We start from the raw sequence: 25,771 nt of genomic DNA, 5'->3' as shown, positions 1-25,771 counted from the left end.
TTTTTAAAGAGTGAAAATAGAACGTGGTATATGCACTCTTTTGAATCTGAAAATAAGATGTGTATTTATACACCCAAATCTAACGGGTTTGATTTTCAAAACAAAGAAGAGATAAGATTGGATAAACTGTTTGTTTTGAAAATATTTGAATAAGTCTTTATAAAACAAACCTTTAGTTGGTTGTAAAAGATAAACTTTAGAAAAGATAAGATTTGAATAGTTCAAATAGGTTTATGAAGATAAAGTTTATTTTGAAGATAAATTTGTTTACCCAGTCAAATATAATTACAAAAACCCTATCACTTATAACAACTAAGTCCCATAATCTGCATTTTCTATGTATATCTTGAATTAGGTCATCATAAAAAATTTGCAAGTCAACATTATGTAGGACTTTTGAGGTTCTAATTCTTTCATCTTTCTTGGATCTCCGATAATCTAACAATATATTCGAATAAGATCGATTCACCGTTAATGATTCCTCCCTCCAGATTATGGTGATATATTTCGTGACATTCGAATATTTTTTAGATATTCTGATATTTCTCTATGTTTATTGAGAGTTTAAATTACTTTTCTTTTGTAATTTTCATATTATAGTTTTTCGTTTTGAAGGTAGCTGGAAAAATTGTACCCGGTGATGTACCTTCAATGAAGTATTGTTTCTCTTAATATATAATCGTTTGTGGTAAAAAAAGAAGATTCAATTAGCAATTTTTAGTAATTATATTAAAGCACAAAATAAGCTCAATTTCTTATCTTTTATTTTTTTATCATAGGTAACCCGCAGCCGCTACCCTTCTAGTGCATACCGGATAAACCCTACGGGTTCACGTAATAATTTTTTACTGTTTTTTAATTTTGGATAATTTCAATTTTCGACCTTAATGATAAGAACAAATTAAATTAATTGATCATTATTTTAAGTTAAATTTAAAATGAGTGACCAACATATTTTTTTGACGAAATAAGTCAACTAATTGATATTTCACCCGTATATGATACAAATATGATCGGTTCATTTTTTTCTTTGTAATATCATTTAAATAGTATAGTGTTAAGATAAATGAAAATGACATGAAAATCATTAGGAAGAAGATTCTATAAAACAAGGAGAAGAAGAAAGCAAGCAAAGATCCAAATTCTAACCCCACACACACTCATTCATTACACATCCCTTCATAATCACCCCCCCCCCCTTTTCTTATTAATGCCATACATATAGACACACATGTCTGTATCTATACATTCAGACACGAATAAATACATACAAAGAACATTTATTAATTGATTGATCAATCGATCTATACACACAGAGGATCTGTTCATATAAAGATGTCATTTTTCTTCAAACCGTCAAGGCCTAAAACCCCACAAGAGCTTGTGAAAGCAATTCGAGATAGTTTGAATGCTCTTGATACTAAAACTATTGTTGAAGTCAATTCCCTTAAAAAGGTACCAACCCCTTTTGAAATCTTGATTTTTTGTGTATTTTTATGTGCAATTACATGAATTGTTGATGCCCAGGTTTGATAGAATGTGGGTTTCGAATCAAGGTCTCAGCTTTTCGATTTCTTGCTCATTAGTACCACTTGTGTAGAAGTTGTTGATCTTTTTATTAATTTTAGTTGATGTTTTTATGCAATTTAGTATGTTCTGTGTGTTCTGTAATTTTAATTGTTGCTGCGAAAGTACTTTGGTTTTGCTATGTAATTGAGGTTATAGTGTTAAGAATGTGTCTGGTTGTGCAAGAGAAAACAGGTTTATTAGAACATCTCCAAGAGCATTATGTAAACTTGTTAGCTAAAACACTATTGGCTAAAATTTTGCTGTACCTGTAAGGATTTTTTCTCCAGCGGTATCCAAAATATTATTTTATTTTTAATTTTAAATATACAATTAAAATTAATTTAAGCTATTTATATTCAATACAATTGAAAATAAAACATATATTTAAATCAGAAATATTTAATGACAATATTTTTATATTTTTTATATTTATGAAAATATTTTAAAGTAAATATTATAAAATAAAAGATTATTACAAATATAAATATAATAACATACTTAAAAATGGAAAAAATAAAATTAACAAACATTACTTGCATATAAATATAATTTTTAACTGAATCATAGTTTATTATAGGGCCTTTTTCATAAATACCCAAGTCAAAAAGAATTTTTGTAAAAATACTGTAATTTTTTAAAACAAATTGCAAAAATACTATCTTTCAAAAAATATTTGCAAAAATACGGAGGTTGCATTTGCAACCCCTAGCAACCATATATTCAACCACAAATGCAAATTTGAAAAAATCTGTTAAAAATTACATTTAGTTGCAAAATAAGATGCTCACATGGTTGCAAATTGCGAAAAATGAGTGCCCCTGCGGGGTCATTTGTAGTCAGGGCTCTAGACTAGTTGGTCTAGGCCAAGGAGATTTATCCTTCAATTATCAACTAGCAAACACCATTCACAACAAGTTCGCCTACTGTTTAGTACCCGTGAGGTCGGGTTTAAATAGCAAACTAAAATTTGGAGAGGTTGGTGACTTGGTGTCAGCTTCTAATGTTGTTTCGACTCTAATGCTATCCCATGGTGATCGTCCTTACTATTATTAAAACCTCGAGGCTATTACAGCTGGAGGAAATACGATACAGAACAATGTTCAAGTCGAGTCTGGAGGTGGAAATATAATAATTGATTCCAGAACTACACTTAATATTTTGAACTCAGCGTTGTATGGTGATTTGGAAGAAGCAGTACGTGTGACGGTCGGTCTTAATTCAGTCGAACATCTGAAGTACCATTTATGTTACCAAACAGAATCACTCTTTGCAGTCCCTGAGATAAAAATGACATTTCACTTTATAGGTGCTGATGTAAAATGTTAACCTTCATGATGAAAAATGGCGAAAAATGACTTTGCCGGAGGTTCAAATGACGCTGGTGAGAGAAGCTCTGGCGCCGGTGCCGTCGGCGGAGATGGAGGTGGTGGTGTCAGCGGCAAAGGGAGGTTGTGGTTATGAAAGAAGAGGAGAGGGTTGAGGAGGAGGTTGTGGTGGAGGAAGATGAGGTGAGGAAGAATGAGGATAATAAAGAGGGTAGAGGGATGGTATTTTTGCAATTTAATTGTTTGTATGTTTAAAAAGATAGTAAATTTACAAGATTTTAAGTAAGATAGTAGAATTGCAAATAAATATCTAAAAGGTGGTATATTTGACAAATTCCCTTTATTATATTATAATATTAGAATTTTTATATTTGGTTAATAATTAAATAATATTTAAAAATTACTAAGGTAGTATGTTATTTGTTGTAAAAAATATGTATAAAAGAGAACACAGGATAACATTAGGTTAAGTGTTAGACCATATTTTAAGGATGAACTGAGGTGAGCTGACGTGTATTGATTTAGATGATGGGAGTACATTCAATAAATGTAGCGTGCCCTTTTTCCGTGATCTAAAAATATACCTAAAAGGAGCTCCCGTTGGAGTGATCAAAATTTTACATATTAGGTATATTAGACTGCCACATAGACATTATACATAACAGATGATCAGCGTTGGAGATGCTCTTAGGTGCTATTTAAAATTAGGTGTAAATAGAAGTTTTGAAATTTTTGTGGTAAATAAGGTGTTTGTTGCTCTTTTGGAGTTGGAATGAAAGTTAGGTTAATATAGAATAGCACAAACTCTACGTTGGGTTAACTCGAGAGAGAAAGTCAATCCCCTGTCTGATCGTACTGTCTGATCGTACTGGCCTTCGTCTCCCAAGGCTAAGTCCATAGGACTGGGTTGAGCTAAAATTGATTTCACTCTAGAGAAAAAGTCAATCTCCCATTCAATTGCATTGGTCTGTCTCCCAAGGCTAAGTCCATGGGATTGGGTTGAGAAATCCACTAAAAATCATTTTCTCGAGGATGACTAGTGTTTGTTGTTAGGTTACCAGTTCTCCTATTAGGGGCGCCTATCTTTGGGGCAATGATTTGCCTTGGCGTCTATAATAAATTATGAGGATATTGGGGTAGAGAATCGAACTTGAGACCTCTGTCAACCTTAGGTCTGACACTATGTTTAGTAACCGGTTCATTTGACATTTATATTAGCAGTTCATTTTTTCTGACGAAGTTGAGAAATTTGGGCTTTTGTTGTCTTTAAAGACACTTTAGTGCCTCTGGCTATTTTGGCAGTTGAAATCTAATTTTGCTACTAGTTTGTATGATTTCATCGTGTATACCAAGTATTGGGATTATGAATCAAGTATTAGTGAAATGTGCTATTTTCTCTTCTTTTATTTTTTTTGTTTTGTTCATATTAAAGCACATTGCATCTAGAATATATAAATAATCATGTGCTAGTAAGTTATATAAATAACATTTGAAGATGAATTGAACTCACAGTAAAATGTATATAGCTGTAATAGGAATGGGGTAAGAACAAATATCCGCAAAAAATCAAGCGATAATCGAACAAACAAGGATCAAGTGATAAGAATTGAATATGTTCAAAGTTTTAAAATCAATACGAAATTTAGTAAAGTGATTGGGAATTAGTCAGAGAGACGGGGATAATTACTATTGACTATATATTATCCTCTCCCGAACTGTCTACTTGCCTTTTTATAAGAAAAAATTCATATGTATTTTTTGTATACATTGTGACTCATAATAGATTTGAAGTGATTTGATTTCTTGTTTCTTTTGTGTTTCTGGACACGGATCATTGAATCTGTTGACTTTTGCCTGTTGTGGCGATATTCACGCTTACCATTGAAAGTGGAACGCTAGTGGACTGTGAGTAATTTTAGATCAGTTACTTTTGCTCTGGGCTCAATAGGCGAGGACCATGTTGTAACTTACGGGGAGCCCTAGTGTCAAGATAAGAAGGAACTATAGATAAAAACTAGTAAAAAGATGGGTATTTCAGTTGGATATAAATCAGTACCCGAGGATTTCTCAATTGCAAAAGGAAGAAAAAGTATGCGTCACAACCCTAAAATAAAGAAACTTCTGAATTTATACATAATCAAATATTACCTCTTTTTATGTATGACCAGATCCTTATTTAATTGTAATAATAAGGAAACTTATTCTAATAAATATTTTTTCTCAATAATATTCAAAAACAAAGAAACAAATCATTTGATTATGGTATGGTAACCTAGAATGTTTGCAGTAATCCACTTATTTCTGGTCCAGAGTCCAGACTAGTTATAAACTTATAACAAAATAGAAACAATGAAATATATATATATATATGTATATAGGGGAATGATCAAATACAAACTAAAATTAAAATAGAAACTTAGAACTAATCTAAGCCATTAAATCTACCTAATCTAATGGTCCCCCTAAATCACACCTAAATCACACCACCCAGGGAACTACCCTGCACCCTCCTGCACCCTCACACATCTATTTTAAGTTTTCCCCCTCCGTTTTTAATTTGATATTTCCCGTCAAACCGTAATTTTTTTTTAAAATCCGATTTCACTGTACTTTTCTACATCTCTCAACGATCGATTTGCATACCATATGTGTTATATTTCGAATTAATTTTAAAAAGAAAATTATTTGGTTTCTAGTTTCCATTCTAAATTGGTTTCTATTAGAGTAGCCCCCTATGTATATATATACACACATATATATATGTACTACATAATGGAGTAGTTTATAACACAACCCACATTGTTGTAACATTTTGCTTTAGCATGAAATCATGAAAAACCCAGTGCAAGTAGTTTATCTTCTTTTAAAGTACTTCTCTGTCCACAATAGCAACTATCTACCTCAGTTCAGAATATAACAGTGCAGAAAATAGAAAACAGAATATACAGATCTAGAAAAAACAGAATTTGAATTGCAGAATTCATTCTGCAGATTTTTGACATGAAGAATGCATTCTTCAGATTTATAACATGCATAATGCTGAATGCAGAACTATAAAATGCAGAAGTCAAGAAAAATACTAATGCAATAAGGGAATGTGAATGAAATTGCAGAAACTAAATTCAAATTCAAGTTTACCAGTGGACCCGGTTAGTCGACTTCCCAGCAGATGGCAAGTCGACCCTCTGAACACGACTGTTCAACTTCAACTAGTAGAGCGCTGTGGTAACAATGCTTAATAAAATGCTTAAACACAATATACTAATGCAAATTAATGGAATGTGAATGAAAATTCAAATTCAAGTTGACCAGTCGATCCGGTCAGGCGACCTTCCAGCAAATAGCAAGTCGATCCTCTGAACACGACTGGTCAACTAGTTGAGCGCCGTGATAACCATGCTTATTAAAATACTTAAACACAATAATTAGTTACATTTAAATTTATTTCTAAACTATACCATTTCATTTTATTCCCTGCTGGCCTGCTCTGTATCATGGTACTCTCCTTCAATTAAAAATATTGTCCACGAGTTTAAAGGAAATTTAGGATCAGAGAGAGGTAACCCAAGGACCGAAGACATTAAATTTCAGTCCCATGAGTCATGAGCAACCTAAGGATTTTCCCAACGTCAAAAGTTTAAGAAGTTATGTATTGCAACCTAAATAAAAGAGGTAAATTTCCATTTAAATAAAAATTCAAAGCCTGAAAATAATAAAATTTTACATCGTACATGTGTGAGGAGAAGTTCAAATTGATTCTCATAATATGGAAACTATCCTAATAAATATCCGTTTCTTTATTTCTTAATCCTAATTAACTACCATGATTAACAAACTCATTTTACTAATATACTACCATAACCTGGATAGTTCAACTTCATAGTATATACCAATGGACTATATTCGTAGATAATATCATGAAATACGCAGACTAATCTTTTTGATTTCTTGCTCAGGATCATCCAGTCACTTAGATCTTAAGTATAATGTTTTATAATTGCATTCTGTAATTGTAGATCGTTCCCTTCAATTACTGACCTGTTAAATACATTATTCGGTCCAGGCCCTTGAAGAGGTTGAAAAGAATTTTGCGACTATGAGAGTTATGCTTTCTGGAGATGGGGAAGTTGAACCAAACCCAGATCAGATTTCTCAGTTGACACTTGAGATCTGCAAAGAGGATGGTTTGACTCTTCTCATGGACAAGTTACCATTATTAAAATGGGAGGTCAGTTATCGTAATTTATAGAATTATGTACGGAGTATTATGTTTTGCAGATAAGTTATTACCTTGCATATGATGATGAATAAGCTTTAACACAGGCAAGAAAAGATTTAGTCCACTGTTGGACCATATTAATGAGGCAACAGGTTGGCTCCACTTTCTGCTGTGTGCAGTACATAGAGAACCATTTAGAATTCCTAGACTTCCTGGTTGTTGGGTGAGGTTTTATATTTTTTCTTCTTTTGGTATCTCTCTGTTTATGGATTCAGTTTGTTGTCTGTCTTAGTCTCATTCACTTTGTTTAATATGTCTTGTATGCTGTATGCAACTAGAGGGATCTTTTCTGCATACATAAATGACACACACACACACACACACTCCCTTCATCCCATCCAATTGTTAACAATCTGTTGGGACGGAGGAAGTATTATATTTATTATTAAATGTATGGAAATCTTAAAATGGTCTTACATGAATTAAGGATAGACATATCTACATTTCCCTTTACCTTGGTATTTCACTGTCTAATTAGTAACTTCTAACGCATGCAACTAATTGTTGTATCCTGCAGCTACGATAACAAGGATATTGCATTAACTTGTGGGAGTATGTTGCGTGAATGCATCAGAGTACCAACTCTAGCAAAGTATGAGGTTCAGTCTTGTAACTTAATTATCTACTTAACCTAGAAGTCCTTATATTGTTATTCAAGTTGATTCTAGTACACTATTATTGAGATCCGTTGTCACTTGTGCATAAAAAATATGAAGTAGTAATTGTTGAAGATGAAAGGTAAGCAAAAGAATGTAGTAGTAGCCATTTGGTTACTATCTGTTAGTAAACTCAAGAATTTGTTGGTTGCCTGTTCCGCTGTTTTACTGTTTATATTCCGTGGGAAATAAAAGATTTAAGAGTGTATACAATAAAGGAATAGCGGAGACAAACAAGCACGCAATATATTAGAGGCTGAGTGCAGGACTGTTAGGAACTCAGTTTTATTGTAGATGTAATGTATGATAATACAACTTCCTTAGGGGACAGTCATAGTGTTGCAACTTAAATCACATTTAAAAATTCCAATATCTTAACTGTAGTTATCCATTTACACTACTTCCTGTATTATAACTGTTCACAATGTAAGAGGAAATATGAAGACAAGGAATTATTGGTAAACTTATTAGAATTAAAGAAAGATAGACAAGATGCATCATCTGTAAAGAATCCATTAGGCTTCTCAACCACAGAACTTAGAGAGAGGAAAGACTACTACCAAATGATGAAGAAACTAGCCTCTATTATCAATAAAAAGTTGTCTGAGTCCATTTAATAAGAGCAATAACACGAGTATTCTAGCCAAGGACAACCCTCAGATTTTATGGATAGGAAGAAATACCAGTAAAAGCTCTTGTAGTTTGACACTTGAATACTCAGATTTTTCATTCGATTTTTGTTAAGGTTATTTGTGCACCGCCAGTTTATCCAAGTAATATAAGTTCTGTTGCTTTCATGTTCAAGGTGCTCTATACATATATAGGCTATTCTTACAATTTCTTCCTTGTACACCCAGTGCATTGATTTGGAAAAGCTAGTCGATTTATAATCTTATAATATCTTTAACTCCTCAGGTATGTATTGGAGTCTCCGAGCTTTGAGATATTTTTCAAATATGTGGAGCTGCCTAACTTTGACGTTGCGTCTGATGCTTTTTCTACCTTTAAGGTAGCTGTTAGATCCTTCTTTTCACAAATCTCCATATTAACTAATTGAAAGAAAAAGGGTAAAGTGAGCTTTGATTCTTGGTGAATATCTGAAGACTGCTTGTTAATCCTTATATGGTTGTTCCACAGGATCTTCTTACGAAACATGAAACTGTAGTTGCTGAGTTCTTAACAACTCATTATGACGAGGTTTTTAATTCTTTTTCCTCAGTATACATTCATAATATTAGTTAAGCTTTTCTGTAATTTGATGCCAGAAAAGTAACTTTTTATGCTGTCAAATTAGTCTGCCCTTCTAGAAGGGGAAACTTCTATGTTATCTGTGTTTACTGTTGACGATAGTATCCCATATTCTGTGGCTCAATTACTTTGTAATTCTTATTCCAGTTCTTTGACCGCTACGAGACACTACTGACCTCAAGAAATTATGTGACAAGAAGACAGTCTTTGAAGGTTGGTTGTTTACTACTTACTGTATTGATAAAGTTTAGTCTTATAATCTTTTTAAGATGCATGAAAGTGGTAATTTTATGAGGTGCAGCTTCTCTCAGAATTTCTTTTGGAGCTTCCAAATCCCCATGTGATGAAGCGGTACATTGCAGAAGTAGGACACTTGAAAGTCATGATGACTTTGTTAAAGGTATACCATTAGATGGAAATATGCTAGAATTTCTAAATTGTATTCAAAAATGGATATCATATGCACATAGTTATCAAGGTGTCGCCTAGGCGGAAAAAAATGGATAGGCGTTCACCCCGCCTTTGTTTTTAAGGGGTAGGTGACGCCTAAGTTCACCTACGTCCGCTTAGTTCCGTCTTATTTTCGCCTAGTTTCAGTTCAACCCAGCCCAATATATTTTTGACCCATTCTGTCCACATTTGAGTTATATATTGTGTTATAAACATTATGTCCGGAAAAACTCAACAGTAAAACTCATCTACAACGATCTAGTAAGGAAAAAGGAGAACGAATCATCTCCTGCCAAAGAATTGTTTCAGAATTATTCTATCAAGTTATTATTCTTTTAATCTTTACACACACACACACATAAACATAATATATACTTGTGTTTGTAATTTGCATACAATATTTAAGTAATTTATAACTATAGTTATTCTATCTTTTTTATATTATCTAGATATAGGTATGTGAGAAAAAAACCTATATATACAGCTAAACGTATAACCCATCTAATGGTCGCCTAGGCGAGCGCCTAACCGCCTAGAGCACTGTTACCTAGCATCGCCTTTACTCCTAGGAGGTTAGGCGGAGCACTGTCGCCTAGCATCGCCTTACGCCTTGACAAGTATGCATATGCGTAGGTGGAAAATCTTGATTTGTCTACCTATTAAATGTAGCGAGGCCCCTGGATTCATAAGTATAGCTACTTGCAGTTTTCCACGTAAGCATTTGGGAACCCTAGAATTGTCTGGTTGGATAATAGGTTATGTGAATGTTGCGAATTCCTTTTAGTTCAATTATTGTTACATGTTATAAAAACTTTATTTAACGAGTTCATAACAAAAATGACACAACTAGGACTTTAAGGACAGAGGAGCATCTCCATTGATAACTAGGTATTTGGCACTTTAAAATAACATTAAAATTGGATAGTTAAATTTCAGCTAGCTAAATTAGCTGTATCACTCTCTAAGGGAATGAAAATGAAGAAACTCAAAGAAAGAAATTAAGGAAAATGAAGAAAAGAAAAACATAGAAGTAATAATTAATGCATATATCTAGCCAAATTCCACTAGCGAGGATACTTGGAGCATCTCCAAGGGAATGACGTGGCTACTCAAAATGTTAAATTTATTTATCTAGCCTCAGAGAGTATTCAAGGGAGTGACATTGCTAGCTATTAGCTTTGTTTGTTACTTCTTTATCTTTCTTCTTTGGTTCTCTTTTCTTCTCAATTTTTTAAATATAATTTTAATAATCAAAAGATCGAATGGGAAGTGATATAGCTAGCATGATCGGAGCCAAACATGATTTAGCTAGCTAAACTTTAGCTGGTCATTAATTTAACTAAATAACTAGTTACTTGGAGAGGGAACCCTTCAAGGGGATAACATGGATAGCTAAAATGATAAATTTAGCTAGTTATCTAGAGAGGGAACACTCCAAGGGGGTGACATGGCTCTTCATATTGTTTAGCTATCTTTCGTCTCTATTTAAATTTCCAGTCTCTTCGGCTCTCTCTCTCCCTCCCTATTATGCCTATTATCTCTCAGCCTGATCATGAACTTTAGCACCTTAGCCCCTAGCTACACTTGCTGAGCTCCCAATTGGGTCAGTAGCTGGCTGAGTAGTTGATAGACTAAATATATTCGATTGGAGGAGAAGCGCACCTTGACTCATGAACCCATATGCACTTCCTATACTCCTGAAATCCGGAGCAGGTTTGAAAGCTCCACCGCCAAGTTGAAGAAAAGTCATTCCGACCGTTGCTAAAGCTTTTGGTTGTCCCATTTTTTGATGTTTCCTACGTATGTGATTGAGAGAAACAAAGAGAGGTAGGAATTGGATTGATGACAAAGTACGGATCCCGATTGCTTGGTCAATTCCTTGCCACTCTCATTTCAATTCGCTACTTCCATGATCACTGCGTACGCAAGCACATTCATTGATGCAGCGAATGCAAGCCTGGCTAGAGCGAATAGAAAGAGTGGATTGTGAAACTCACTGCCCGGTCTAATCCTCCTTTTCCCGGATGCTGATCTAGAAGCTAAAGCTAATCACCGAGTGGCACCAAAACGCAGTGCTAACTCGTGTGGTATATACTTATTACTTCTGGATCTGGTGTGGCATCGAAGAGTACCTATGCACTATGTTCCGGTTCATCCCTCCCTCCCTCCCTCCCTCGCGCTCTCTCCCTCCCTCCCTCCCTCCCTCCCTCCCTCCTCGCTCTCTCTCTCTCTCCCTCCCTCCCTCCCTCCCTCCCTCCATCTCCATCTCCAAAATCAACTGTATTGGGTTACGGATGTGTGTGTGTTGTGGCTTAGGCTTATAATACTGGGGTAAGTGAAAAATTTGATGCAGTGACCCTACAAATTAAATTGGCCCACAAAGGGTACTGTGCTTTCTACAATTTAAAATATGTACCATTTTTAAAATATACAAGTAATTATTTTCCGTAGTTATAAAAAAACTAAAAGAAAGTATATATTATAAAGTAAATAAGTATAATTTTACAAATAAACTTAGATTATAAAATATTCAAAATTAGATTCAGAATTAGTAAAATGTAAGTATAATTAACAATACATGTTCCACCTAATATGCTAATAATAATAGGCTAATAATAAATAAGAAAGCAATTCAGAATTAGAAATGGTAAATTAAAACATTTTCATTTATAAGTATAAATTCATTACATGTACTGTAAATATACATAAATAGACAAGACACCTACAAGTTGATTTGAAGAACTCGGTGGATGACTAATACGAGACAGAATGGATACTTAGCCTCCTATATATTCCAGTTGAGCTGGTGTGTCTCAGACAAATCTTAGACGGAGACCCAAATATGGATCCAAATATGATTGTAATTCTTTAGGTCCATATTTGTGGAGGAAATTTGTGATAAAAATCCAACCAAATCCATATTCACAAATGTGGTTTTGTTTCAATCCAAATCCAAAAGTTTGGTTTGGTTTGGATGGTTTTCATGGTTTTTTATCCATTTTGCCAGGTCTAAACCAAGTGACCCCCTTCAAGATGTTTTTAGCAGAAATATCTACTTTTTGATGGTATATATATGGGAAAGTTGTTTCAGTTTTTTTTATATTCACAATTTAATGTGTACGTATCTTAATAAATATAAATGGACTCTTGCAGCATCATATATAAGTTGCAGATTTCTAAACTTTTGTTTACATTTTCGACAAACCTTTTCAGGATTCAAGTAAAAACATTCAGATATCCGCTTTCCATGTTTTCAAGGTATTAGCATTTGTTTACAAATACTTGTTGATGTGATATATCCAAAACTATGAAAAAGCCTATATTAATATATCTAAGAATGTACCGTTGTATTACTTGCTAGGTTTTTGTGGCGAACCCTAACAAGCCCCGAGAGATTAAATTAATTTTGGCTAAGAACCACGAAAAACTGCTCGAGTTGCTTCACAATCTGTCAGCCGGAAAAGGTATGTAATATATTGCCACGTCTCAAGGAATTGTGCTGGTTTGATGTAAATGTTACGCACTTGCGTAATTACTTTCTAGATTGGATGTTTACCGGGGCCCGTAAAATGTGAATCCATGCTAAGTTGCTAAATAAAACTCACGTTACAGGTGCTGATGATGATCAATTTGAAGAGGAAAAGGAACTAATAATCAAAGAAATAGAGAGAGTTTCTCAACTGCCTAACCTCGAAACATAGTTATTTGTGTGTTTATAATGCCTCTGCAAGAGCAATACAAGTATAGACTGATTTGATTCAACAAACCAAATACGTATCGATAGGAAAGAGTTGGTGCAAGTTGATTTATTAAACTGCTTGGTCCAACAATTGTGTAAAATTTTCATGCTTCTTTTCCAGGAATCTAGTGATGCATTTTCTTGTGATGTTGATAAGCTATCGTCAAATCTATTTGATATTCAATGTATCTGGTTGAGTATATATATGTATAATTATTTTTTTTTTGCATTTCTAACTAACATCAAATGTGTCATACATAGCATCTTAGTTGTGTGTAACTGTAACTAAAATTTCCCCTTGTGGAGTGCTGGTTTGGAAGAAATGGTAATTGAGTGCCTGGTGCTGGTGGTATTGGAAGCAATTACGTCTCCCTCCCTCCCCCTCTCTCTCTCCCTCTCCCCCTCCCTCTCGCGCTCTCTCTCTTCTCCCTCTCCCTCTCCCCGCTCTCTCTCTCTCCCTCTCTCCCTCTCTCCCTCTCTCTCATGAATTGCAAAGCTCACTAGTCGTGCACGAACAAAAGTGTCGAAGGAGTACCAACAGTGTTAAATAGGTGTTGAAAGCTACTGTTGAAATTGAAAGAGGTGGGAACAATTATAGAGGACGTGGAAGGAACAACTATATGGAAAGAGGAAGAGGGAGACAAAGTTTTAATCGTGCTACAATTGAATGCTTTAATTGTCACAAACTTGGTCATTTTCAGTCGGAATGTCTATCCTGGGACAATAAGGTCAATCTTTCCAGATTTGATGACAAAGAAGACTTGTTACTGATGTCTTATGTTAAAATGGATGATTCTAAAGGTCAAGAGAATTGGTTCCTGGATTCTGGGTGTTCAAATCAAATAAGGGAAATAAGTCAGCATTGAAGGACTTGGATGGAGATTTTCGACAAGTGGTGAAGCTTGGAAATGATATGCGGATGAATGTATTAAGAAGGGGAAATATAAATTTGCGGGTTAATGAAATCGATCATGTGGTTCAAGATGTGTATTTTGTTCACGAACTAAAAAATAATTTCTTAAGTTTGGGGCAATTACAAGAAAAAGACTTGGTTATATTGATTCAATCGGGAATGTGTCGCATCTATCATCCATCAAAAGGTTTGATTCTTGAAATAAACATGACAACAAATAGAATGTTTGTGTTGTCTTCTCAGTCCCAAGTGAATAGGGAAGCTTACTTTCAGGTCACTACAAAAAAATTGTCATATTTGTGGCATTGCAGATATGTTCATCTTAGCCATAAAGGTCTAGGAACACTCCAGTTCAAGAGAATGGTTACGGGTCTGCATCAGTTTCCAGTTTCCATGATTGTGGGCAATGACTGCATGAACGGAAAACAACATCGCCAACCAATTCCGAAAAAAACTCAATGGAGGGAAACTCAAATTAAAACTGATTCATGCTGATATTTGCGGTCCTATAACTACATCTTCTGATAGTCAAAAAAGGGATGTCTTGTGTTTAATAGACGAAGACATGCGTTTATTTCTTGTCAGAAAAAGTTGAAGCGTTTCATTATTTCAAGTGTTTCAAGATACTGGTTGTAAAACAAAATATATCTTTTATTCTCTGCTGATGTACAGAGAGAAGGAGGTGAATTCAATTTTGCAGAGTTGAATGATTTTTGCAAATTAAATGGCATCAAGTGGCAATTAACTACTGCTTACACTCCCCGGCAAAATGGAGTGGCGAAACGTAATAATAGAATAATGATGAACTTAGTAAGGTCCATGTTTTCTGGAAAAAAATATGCCGAAGATGTTCTGCGCTAAAGCTGTACAATGGGCAACGTATGTGCTTAATCGATCCCCGACTTAAGTAGTTAAAGAGATGACACCAGAAGAAGCATGGAGCGGAGACAAGCCATCTGTGAAAAGATTTAGAGTGTTTGGTTGTATCAGGCATGTTCACGTTCCATATGTACGAAGAACAAAACTAGAAAATAAAAGTACATGATGTGTATTGCTTGGTATAAGTGATGAATCCAAAGGCTATAGTTTGTATAATCCTAATGCAAAAAGGATTATGACTAGTATGGACGTTGTATTTGAGAAGGAAAACACGTGGAGTTGGGATACAAATGCGAAAGAAGAAGCAGTGATGGATAAGTGATGGATATAGTATGGGACGAGGAAGAAATTATTGAAAAGGAGAATGAAATCACTACTGAAAAGGAAAGTGAACTTGAAAAGGAAAGTGAACTTGAAAAGGTAAGCGAGCCAGTTGAAGCAAGGGTTGTCATGATCAGAACTCAACCAGCATGGATGAAAAGTTACGTTTCTGGCGAGGGTCTTTCAGAGGATAGAGAAATGGATAATATTACAATGGTGGAGTCCATTGATCCCACAACTTTAAAAAAGGTCGTGAAACATGAAAAATGGAGACACGCAATGGAGAAGGAAATAAAATCAATAGAGAAAAATAAGACTTGGGAGCTGACTGCTTTACCAGTTGGTGCAAAAAGAATTGATGTTAAGTGGATATACAAAAGAAAGCCGAATGAGGCCGGATAAGTTGATAAATACAAGGAACGCTTAGTAGCTAATGGGTACTTACAGGAGAAAGGAATATATTACAATAAAGTCTTTGCACCAATGACGAGAATGGACACTATTAGAATGGTTCTAGTACTTGTTGCTCAGCGAGATTGGGTTGTGAACCATCTAGATGTTAAATTAGCATTTTCGTATAAAATTTTGAATGAAGATGTGTATGTTGATCAACTAGAAGGCTTTATAAAACAGGGGGTGTGAGCATATGGTTTAAAAACTTCGCAAAATATTATACGGGTTGAGACAATCTTCACGTATCTGGTTTGAACGTATCAAGGCTTATCTTGCGGAAGGATTTCAACAAAGTCAAAGTGAACCTAAATTATTTTTCAAGAACAATATAGTAGGTAAAATCCTTATTGTAATTGTTTATGTCTGTTGTGCATATGTTATGTACTTGATGATTTGATAAACAAAAAACCTAAGTAGATTTTACTTAGTGAAATAATGTAGCACTCGACGGATAAGGATTAAAGTCCCGACGGATAAATCATTTTAGTCCCGACGGATGATGACTTATTATCCATCGAGTGAGTAGCTTATGTAATAATGAGTCTGTAGCACATTTCTGCATACACCTTTGTATAGATTCTGTAGTAGCATATAAGTCATGTTGACTGTAACTAGATATGTAGAATAGGTTGATTAATTGTACATAGATGATGTCTTGTAATTCTGCATAAATGAATTGAAGTCAAGTGCCAAAATAGCTACCGACAGATGATTAACAAAGCCATCGACGGATGATCAAATACCTATCAACGGATGTTTAATATAACAGTCGACGGATGATCAATGAAGCCATCAACGGATGACCATAAAGTCGACGGATGATCATGTACTCAACGGATAAAGAATTCAAATATTAGTTGACAGTGACAACTGGTCACATGCGTCGAAGTGTATGCAAATGGAATGAGGAAGCCTATTAACTGGGTAATAGAGAACAAAGTAACAAAGCATTAGACCCGATAGTTTTATAATGATCCTGTCTTTTGACTTTGTAATCTTGGTAATATATAAACCAAGAAGTAGCAAGTAAAAACGATGATCTGAGATACAAAAAGTGAGAAACATTTGTAAGCAGAATTATTAGCATTTCTCTGTATTCTCAGTAGTTCATATTTGTAAGCAGTTGTGAGCATTCTTGCACACAGAGTTCTCTCGATATAATATATATCTCTGGTGGAATTGTTTAAATCCACCAGAAAGTTTTTAAAGACTCTTGTTTTTAATTAATTTTGTTTTGATTCACTTAAGTTTTTATTCCGCATTGTGCTAATCAATACACTTATATTTATATTCGAGTTCGAATATTTTTATTTTAAGAAAAAGGTTCAAGAATTCCATTCAACCCCCCTTCTGTAATTCTTGCTATATTGTTAAGGGACTAACAACTTGGTATCAGAGTAAGCTCTTAACTTATAAAGAGTTTAAAGATCAAAACAATTTAGCAAGATGAACAAGAAGGATGTTGGAGTCAAGATTCCTTTTCTAGATAAAGATAATTACCATCATTGGAAGGTAAAGATGCATTTTCATATGATTTCTCAAGATGAGGCCTATGTGGACTGCGTAGAAAGAGGCCCTCATGTTCCAATGAGAGCTACAACAGGAAACGAGCCATCAGTCCCCAAGCCAAGGCATGAATGATCTGATCCTGACATTGAACAAGTCAGGAAGGATAAAAAGGCCATGAATATTCTGTTTAATCGAGTTGATGCAGACATGTTTGACAACATTATCAACTGCAAAATTGCCAAGGAAGTTTGGGATACCATACAAATAATCTGTGATGGCACTGAGCAAGTCAGAGAAAATAAGATGCAGCTCTTGATTAAGCAATATGAGCATTTTCACAATGAGGAAAGTGAGTCACTCACTGATATTTTTAGTAGGTTTCAAAAACTACTAAATGCTCTCAAATTGCATGGAAGGGTCTGTCAGACTAAAGACTCTAATATGAAATTCCTTAGATCTCTTCCAAAGGAATGAATACCAATGACAGTCTCATTAAGAAACTCATAAGATTATAAGGAGTTTACTTTGGAGAGACTGTATGGCATCCTAAAAACCTATGAGCTTGAAATAGAGTAGGATGAAAGGATGGAGAGAGGAAAGAAGAAAGGAGGATCCATTGCACTAGTTGCTGAGTTGGAAAAGGAGAAGGAAGTGAAGATAGAAGCTGTTGAATCAACTTCAAAGGTCTGTGAGAACAAGGGCAAGGGGCTTGCAGTAGAAAGTGAAGATTCATTGAGCCAAGATGACATGGAGGACTATTGTTGAGCACCTAGCATTTCTTTTCAGGAGATTTTCCAAGCTCAAGTTCAAGAAGAACTTTGGAGCAGCCAAGCCAAATAGAAACATGGTGGATAAGTCAAAGTTCAAATATTTCAAATGTGGCTTGGCAGGGCATTTTGTCAGTGAGTGTAGGAAGTCAGATTTCAGTAAGAAAAAGTTTGAGTATGTGGATTTTAAGAAAAAATATTTTGATTTACTCAAGCAAAAGGAAAGGGATTTTATTAACAAGAAAATGACTGGGCAGCAGATGGTCTGGATGAAGATGAAGATGTCAGCTATGTCAATCTAGCCCTAATGGCCAAGTCTGATGAGACAGAGACAAGTTCCTCAAACAATCAGGTAATTACTACAAACCTTGCACATTTATCTAAAGCTGAGTGTAATGATGTCATTAATGACATGTCTACAGAATTATATCATTTGCGTGTTACACTTAAGTCTCTTACTAAAGAAAATGCTAAAATCAAAGAAAATAATTTATTTTTAAGTGAGAGGAATAATGTGCTTCAGTCTCAGTTTATTGATTTTGAGAAATTAAGAATTGAGTGTAAGATTGCTAAGGAGGAATTAACTGAGTCCTTGAAAAAGGAAAAAAATTTAAAGAAGCAGCTCGAGCGTGAACAAGAGGTGATTAAAGCATGGAAAACATCCAGGGATGTCCATGCTCAAATCACCAAAGTTCAAGAAATCGAGTCTTTCTGTGATGAAGCCTGGAAAAAGAACAAAGAGAAACTAGAACCTAATTTGGTAGATGGACTGCTAACAGATGTAGACTCGACGGATGATGAGGACTATCCGTCGGATAACAAAAAATGTTATCCGTCGAATGATGAAAATCCTCATCCGTCGGCTGTGAGAAAGCCCATTAGCAAAGCCAAACTAGTTAAGATGAATGAGAAGTATGGGTCTGTTTCCAAGAATTTTGTTTCAGGAGAGTCAAGTCAAGTTAAGAAAGGGAAAAAGGCTAATGTTGGTCATATGACTGTCAAACAGTTAAGTGACAGACTTGAAAAGATTGAGGTAAAAATAGAGACTAAAAGGAAAAACAATAGGAATGGTAAAGTAGGGATTAACAAACATAATAACTACACACCTGATAAATATGCTCCCAGAAAAATCTGTGTCAAGTGTGGTAGTGTAAATCATCTGTCTGTTAATTGCAAATCTGCCATGCCTACTTCCATGTTTGTGCAGCCTCAATTTTCTAACATGAATGCCATGCCTCCCATGCCTGTTAATGCTATGTCTACACAGAACATGAATGCACAATTTGCTAATATGCCATTTGCACCTAATCCTTATTATGCTGCATATAGTATGCCATAAATGCCATTTAGCATGCCTTACTGGAATAACATGTTTACCCATAGCATGCCATTCCCTGTTAGTCATAATATGCATGATAATTCTGTTGCAAGGAATGGTTTCAAAGGCCCAACTCAAATGATTAAGGATGAATCTGAAATTCCTAAGTCAAATGAAATAAGACCTAAGAAACAGAAAAAGAAAGCTAACAAGGCAGGACCCAAAGAAACTTGGGTACCAAAATCAACTTGATTTGATTTTGATGTGTACAGGGAAAAAGAAAGAATCTTTGGTACTTGGATAGTGGTTGTTCAAGACACATGACTGGTGATTCCACCCTGCTCACAGAGTTCAAGGAGAGAGCTGGCCCGAGTATTACTTTTGGAGATGACAGCAAGGGTTATACTGTGGGATATGGCTTGATTTCAAAGGACAATGTCATCATTGAGGAGGTTGCCTTAGTGGATGGTCTCAAACATAATCTGTTGAGTATCAGCCAACTTTGTGACAAAGGCAATTCAGTAACCTTCAACTCAGAAGCCTGTGTTGTGACTAATAAAAGAAGCAACAAAGTGGTTCTCACTGGTGTGAGAAAAGGAAATGTGTACCTAGCTGATTTCAACTCATCTAATGCAGATTCTGTAACTTATCTTCTCAGTAAAGCAAGTCAAGATGAAAGTTGGCTATGGCACAAGAAGCTATCCCATTTAAACTTCAAGACCATGAATGAGCTGGTAAAGAAAGAACTGGTAAGAGGCATTCCTCTAATGGATTTTTCAAAGGATGGACAGTGTGATGCATGCCAAAAAGGGAAGCAGATTAAAGCATCATTCAGGAAGAAACTTGATTCAACAATTGAAGAGCCTTTGCAACTGCTTCACATGGATTTTTTTGGACCAGTCAATGTATTGCCCATCTCAAGAAAAAGATTTTGCCTAGTAATTGTAGATGATTTCTTAAAATTCTCTTGGACATATTTCCTAAAGTCTAAAGATGAGGCTAGTGAAATCATCATCAATCACATAAGGCAAGTCAATAATCATCCTGATTTCAAGGTTTGAAGAATCTGGAGTGACCATGGAACTGAGTTCAAGAATTCAGTCATGAGAGCATTTTGTGAGGAAAATGGGATTCTGCATGAGTTTTCAGCAGCAAGGACTCCACAACAGAATGGAGTAGTGGAAAGGAAGAACATATCACTTATTGGAGCTGCAAGGACAATGCTTGAAGAATCTAAACTGCCTACATATTTCTGGGCTGAAGCTGTAAATACTGCATGCTACACTCAGAATATTTCTCTGGTTAATCAAGCAAGATGCATGACTCCCTATCAATTGTTGAATAACAAGAAGCCAACTCTAAACTTTCTTCATATCTTTGGCTGCAAATGTTATATTCTGAGAAATCAAACTGATCAAAATGGGAAGTTTGATGCTAAAGCAGATGAAGGAATTTTTGTTGGATATGCTGTTGGTAAAGCATATAGAGTGTACAATCTAAGAACCAACATTGTTGTGGAATCAATACATGTTGTGTTTGATGATAAAAATATTGAAGGACTAAAAGATGGAGATTACCATGAGAGCCTCAAATTTGACAATGTGGAGATGGTTAGTGATGACAGTGATGATGAAAGTGATCAAGAGAATGTATCTAAGGATAATGCAGATAAATCTACCACCAATGAAGCACAAAACTTAACATCTGTCGAGTTGCACAATGCTTCATCCGTCGGAAGGCAATCTGCGTTATCCGTCGGGAGACAACCTACTTCATTCGTTATCCGTCATTAGTGCTTGAATATATATCTGTCTGTATTAGCTTAAAGCAATTCACACACTTGTTTATCTTGAACACAAAGCCTTTAAAACTGCTCAAAACTTAAAAAAGTTTTGAGATTTACATTCAACCCCCCTTCTGTAAATCTCATTGTTAGTCCACTAGAAATAACAATTGGTATCAGAGCAAGCTCTTGACACACAAAGAGATTAAAGGTCTTGAAAACTAACAAAGATGAGTAAGAAGGATATTGGAGTAAAAATCCCAGTTCTTGACAAAGACAGTTATCACCATTGGAAGGTGAAAATGCACCTTCATCTACTCTCCCAAGATGAAGGTTATGTAAACTGCATTGAGAATGGTCCTCACATTCCCCACAAAGTAGCCACAGTTGCTACGGCCACAATTGCTGTTGGTCAATCCATTCCAAAACCTAGAGCAGAATGGACAATGGAAGACACAGAAGAAGTCCACAAGGATAAGAAGGCTATGAACATTTTGTTTAATGGTCTTGACAAGGATATGTTTGATAATGTGATAAATTGCACAACTGCCAAAGAGGTTTGGGACACAGTTCAGCTACTGTGTGAAGGTACAGAACAAGTAAAAGAAAACAAAATGCAGCTTCTCATTCAATAGTATGAGTATTTTCATTTTGAAGAAAATGAATCTTTAAATGACACATTCAATAGATTTCAAAAGCTGTTGAATGGACTGAAGCTGTATGGTAGAGTGTACCAGGTGAAGGATTCAAATCTTAAATTTTTAAGATCCTTGCCAAAGGAATGGAAACCCATGACTGTCTCCTTGAGAAACTCTCAAGATTATAAGGACTTCACTCTTGAAAGATTATATGGAATCTTGAAGACTTATGAACTAGAGCTGGAACAGGATGAGGTATTGGAGAAGGGAAGAAAGAAAGGAGGTTCAGTTGCCTTGGTAGCTGAAAACGAGAAAGAATGCAGACAAGAAACTGTGAGATCTACATCAAACTCCAAAGATGGCACAAACAAATCAGAATCAAGCAAGGGTAAGGAGCAAGTTGCTGAAAATGAAGACAACTCCAGCCAAGATGACTCTGATGGTATTGATGAGCATCTTGCATTTCTGTCCAGGAGATTTGCAAAGATGAAATTTAGGAAAAACACTAGAGCCACTAAACCTCATAAGAACATGGTGGACAAATCCAAGTTCAAGTGTTTCAATTGTGATATAAGTGGACACTTTGCAAGTGAGTGCAGAAAGCCAACTTCTGAAAAGAAGAAATTTGACCAAGTAGATTACAAAAAGAAATATTTTGATCTGCTCAAGCAAAAGGAGAGGGCTTTCATTACTCAAGAAAAAGACTGGGCAGCTGATGGAGAAGAAGAGGATGAAGATGTGGAATATGTCAACTTGGCTCTCATGGCTGATTCTGAGGAAAATGAAGTTAGTTCATCAAGCAACCAGGTAATCACTACTGATTTAACACAGCTTACTAAAGAAGAGTGCAATGATGCTTTTAATGACATGTCTACTGAATTGTATCATTTGCGTGTATCTCTTAAATCTCTTGCTAAAGAAAATAGTAGGATTAAAGAGAACAATCTGTTTTTAAGTAATAGAAATGCTGTGTTAGAAGATAAGTTGATTGATCTAGAGAAAACTAAGTTACATTATATATCTGTTGAAAATGAACTAGCTGAATCTGTTAAGAAAGTAGAAATACTTTCCAATCAATTAGAGAGAGAGCAAGAGGTGATTAAAGCCTGGAAGACATCTAGGGATGTTAGTGCTCAAATTTCCAAGGTCCAAGGAATTGAATCATTCTGTGAGACTGCCTGGGATAAAAATAAAAAGAAACTAGAATTAATTGATGGGCTGTCAACGGATGTGGAATCAACGGATGATGAAAGTTATCCGTTGAAGGAAGAAAAGGAGCATCCGTTGAAGGTTCCTCAATTAAAACAGGCAGATGTTTCTAAAAGTGAAAATCTAAAGAAACTCAACAAGAAGTTTGGTTCAACTTCCAAGAACTTTGTCAAAGGAGAAGCAAGCACATCCAAAGAATTCAGTAAGGTGAATATAGGACACATGACCTTGGAACAGTTAAAGAATAGGCTCAAAGTGGTTGAGGATAAAAAGGAAACTAAAAGGAAATCTAATAGAAATGGGAAGGTATGGGTTAACAAACATAACAATTACACACCTGATAAGTATGCTCCTAGAAAAAGCTGTGTGCATTGTAGTAGTGTTAATCATCTATCTGCTAATTGCAAATCTATTAAGAAAACTCCCATACCTGTACCCTCTTCCATGCCTAATATGTCTGCATCACCTCTGCATGCTATGCCTGTTATGTCTCAACAGAATCCTTATGCACATTTTGCAAACATGCCATATTTTAACAATCCTTATCTTGCTGCATTTAGTATGCCTCAAATGCCATACAATATGCCAATATGGAATAACATGCTTGCACAATCCATGCCTTATCAAATTCCAAATGTGCTAAATGATTCTGTGACTAACCCTACACCTCAACCAACTACATCTAAGATCAAGGTTGACTCAAAGTTACCTAAGTCTAAAGATGCAGGAGGAATGAAGTCTAGGAGAAAGGCTAACAAGAATGGACCCAAGGAAACTTGGGTACTAAAATCAACTTGATTAATTTTATGGTGTGCAGGGAAAAAGAAGAAATCTATGGTACTTGGACAGTGGCTGTTCAAGACACATGACAAGAGATTTCTCCCTGCTCACTGAGTTTAAGGAGAGAGCTGGCCCTAGCATAACCTTTGGAGATGACAGCAAAGGGTTTACTATGGGATATGGCTTGATTTCAACAAGGAATGTCATCATTGATGAAGTTGCATTAGTTGATGGTCTCAAGCACAACTTACTGAGTATCAGTCAACTATGTGATAGAGGGAATACAATTTCCTTCAATTCAGAAGCCTGTGTTGTCACCAGCAAGAAAGACAACAAAGTGGTTCTAACTGGAGTTAGAAAAGGGAATGTGTACTTAGCTGACTTCAACTCTACAGATGCAGAATCTATTACTTGTCTCTTCAGCAAAGCGAGTCCAGTTGAAAGTTGGCTATGGCACAAGAAGCTATCCCATTTGAATTTCAAGACAATGAATGATCTAGTCAAAAAGGACTTAGTCAGAGGAATTCCTCTTGTTGAATTCTCAAGAGATGGTTTGTATGATGCTTGTCAGAAAGGCAAACAAAGGAAAGCATCATTCAAAAAGAAGCTTGAAACAACAATTGATGAACCATTACAGTTGCTGCATATGGATTTGTTTGGACCAGTCAATGTATTGTCAATTGCAAGAAAAAGATATTGCTTAGTGATTGTAGATGATTTCTCAAAGTTTTCATGGGTCTATTTTCTTGGATCAAAGGATGAAGCAAGTGAAATCATTATCAATCACATCAGGCAAGTCAATAATCATCCTGACTTGAAGGTTAGGAATATCAGGAGTGACAATGGAACTGAGTTCAAGAATTTGTCAATAAGGCTGTTCTGTGAAGAAAATGGAATCATGCATGAGTTCTCAGCTCCAAGAACACCTCAGCAAAATGGGGTAGTTGAAAGAAAGAACAGATCTTTGATTGAGGCTGCCAGAACAATGCTTGAAGAATCAAAGTTACCAACATATTTCTGGGCTGAAGCTGTTAATTGTGCCTGCTACACTCAAAATATTTCTTTGATCAATCAAGCTAAAGGCATGACTCCTTATCAGTTGTTCAAGAGAAGAAAACCAACTCTAAACTTTCTTCATGTCTTTGGATGTAAATGCTTTATACTGAGGAATCAATCTGACCATAAAGGAAAGTTTGATGCAAAGGCTGATGAAGGGATATTTGTTGGTTACTCAGCTGGAAAATCTTATAGGGTCTACAATCTAAGAACCAACATTGTTATGGAATCTGTGCATGTTGTGTTTGATGATAAAAAGATTGATGGACTAACAGATGAGGGACACCATGAGAGACTCAAATTTGACAACATTGAGATATATTGTGATGATAGTGAAGAGGAGATTGATGGAGATGACACTTCAAAAGGGATTCAAAATATGCCCTTGGATAATGCACAAAATTCTGCATCCGTTGATAGAGGCAATGCAGTATCCGTTGAAAGACATAGTGCATCATCCGTTGAAGTACAAAATGAAGCATCCGTTGATCATAGTTCATCAACGGATAATCGATTTACATCATCAGTTGATAGAACTCCAAATTCCCTGCAAAGAACCAACAACTCAGGGGGAGTTTCAACTAATCAACACTCTGTCTCACATCATGACAATACTGAGGCCACCTCATCTAGAGCAAATCTTCCACCTCAAAGGAAATGGACCAAGAATCATCCCTTTGAACTGATCATTGGTGATGCATCATCTAAAGTGCAAACAAGAAAAGCTACTCAAGATGAATATCTGTATAGTAGTTTTCTATCTCAGGAGGAACCTAAGAAAGTGGAAGAAGCTTTATTGGATCCAGATTGGATATTAGCTATGCAGGAAGAGCTGAACCAATTTGAGAGAAATAAAGTTTGGAAGCTGGTACCCAAACC

At 35.4% G+C, this 25,771-nt stretch overlaps 1 protein-coding gene across 1 annotated transcript; it reads left to right on the top strand.

The window, feature by feature from the left end:
- Positions 1–1,089: 1,089 nt before the first annotated feature.
- LOC141712313 (uncharacterized) lies at positions 1,090–13,489 on the top strand. Its single transcript, XM_074515197.1, has 11 exons — positions 1,090–1,455; positions 6,958–7,122; positions 7,218–7,336; positions 7,691–7,765; positions 8,745–8,838; positions 8,967–9,026; positions 9,225–9,290; positions 9,379–9,477; positions 12,741–12,785; positions 12,889–12,991; positions 13,140–13,489. The coding sequence occupies exons 1-11, from the start codon at positions 1,336–1,338 to the stop codon at positions 13,226–13,228; spliced, it is 1,035 nt and encodes a 344-aa protein (XP_074371298.1). The 5' UTR covers positions 1,090–1,335; the 3' UTR covers positions 13,229–13,489.
- Positions 13,490–25,771: the final 12,282 nt, after the last annotated feature.

This window comes from Apium graveolens, chromosome 3 (assembly GCF_009905375.1).
Source record: "Apium graveolens cultivar Ventura chromosome 3, ASM990537v1, whole genome shotgun sequence".
NCBI classification, from domain to species: domain Eukaryota; kingdom Viridiplantae; phylum Streptophyta; class Magnoliopsida; order Apiales; family Apiaceae; genus Apium; species Apium graveolens.
This window is presented reverse-complemented; position numbering and strand designations above follow the sequence as displayed.

Excerpts from the sequence above, each read along its gene's own strand:
- LOC141712313 (XM_074515197.1), top strand. The coding sequence starts at position 1,336 with ATGTCATTTTTCTTCAAACCGTCAAGGCCTAAAACCCCACAAGAGCTT. Across the intron at positions 7,123-7,217 it reads TACCATTATTAAAATGGGAG|GCAAGAAAAGATTTAGTCCA; the intron begins GTCAGTTATCGT and ends GCTTTAACACAG. Across the intron at positions 7,337-7,690 it reads CTAGACTTCCTGGTTGTTGG|CTACGATAACAAGGATATTG; the intron begins GTGAGGTTTTAT and ends TGTATCCTGCAG.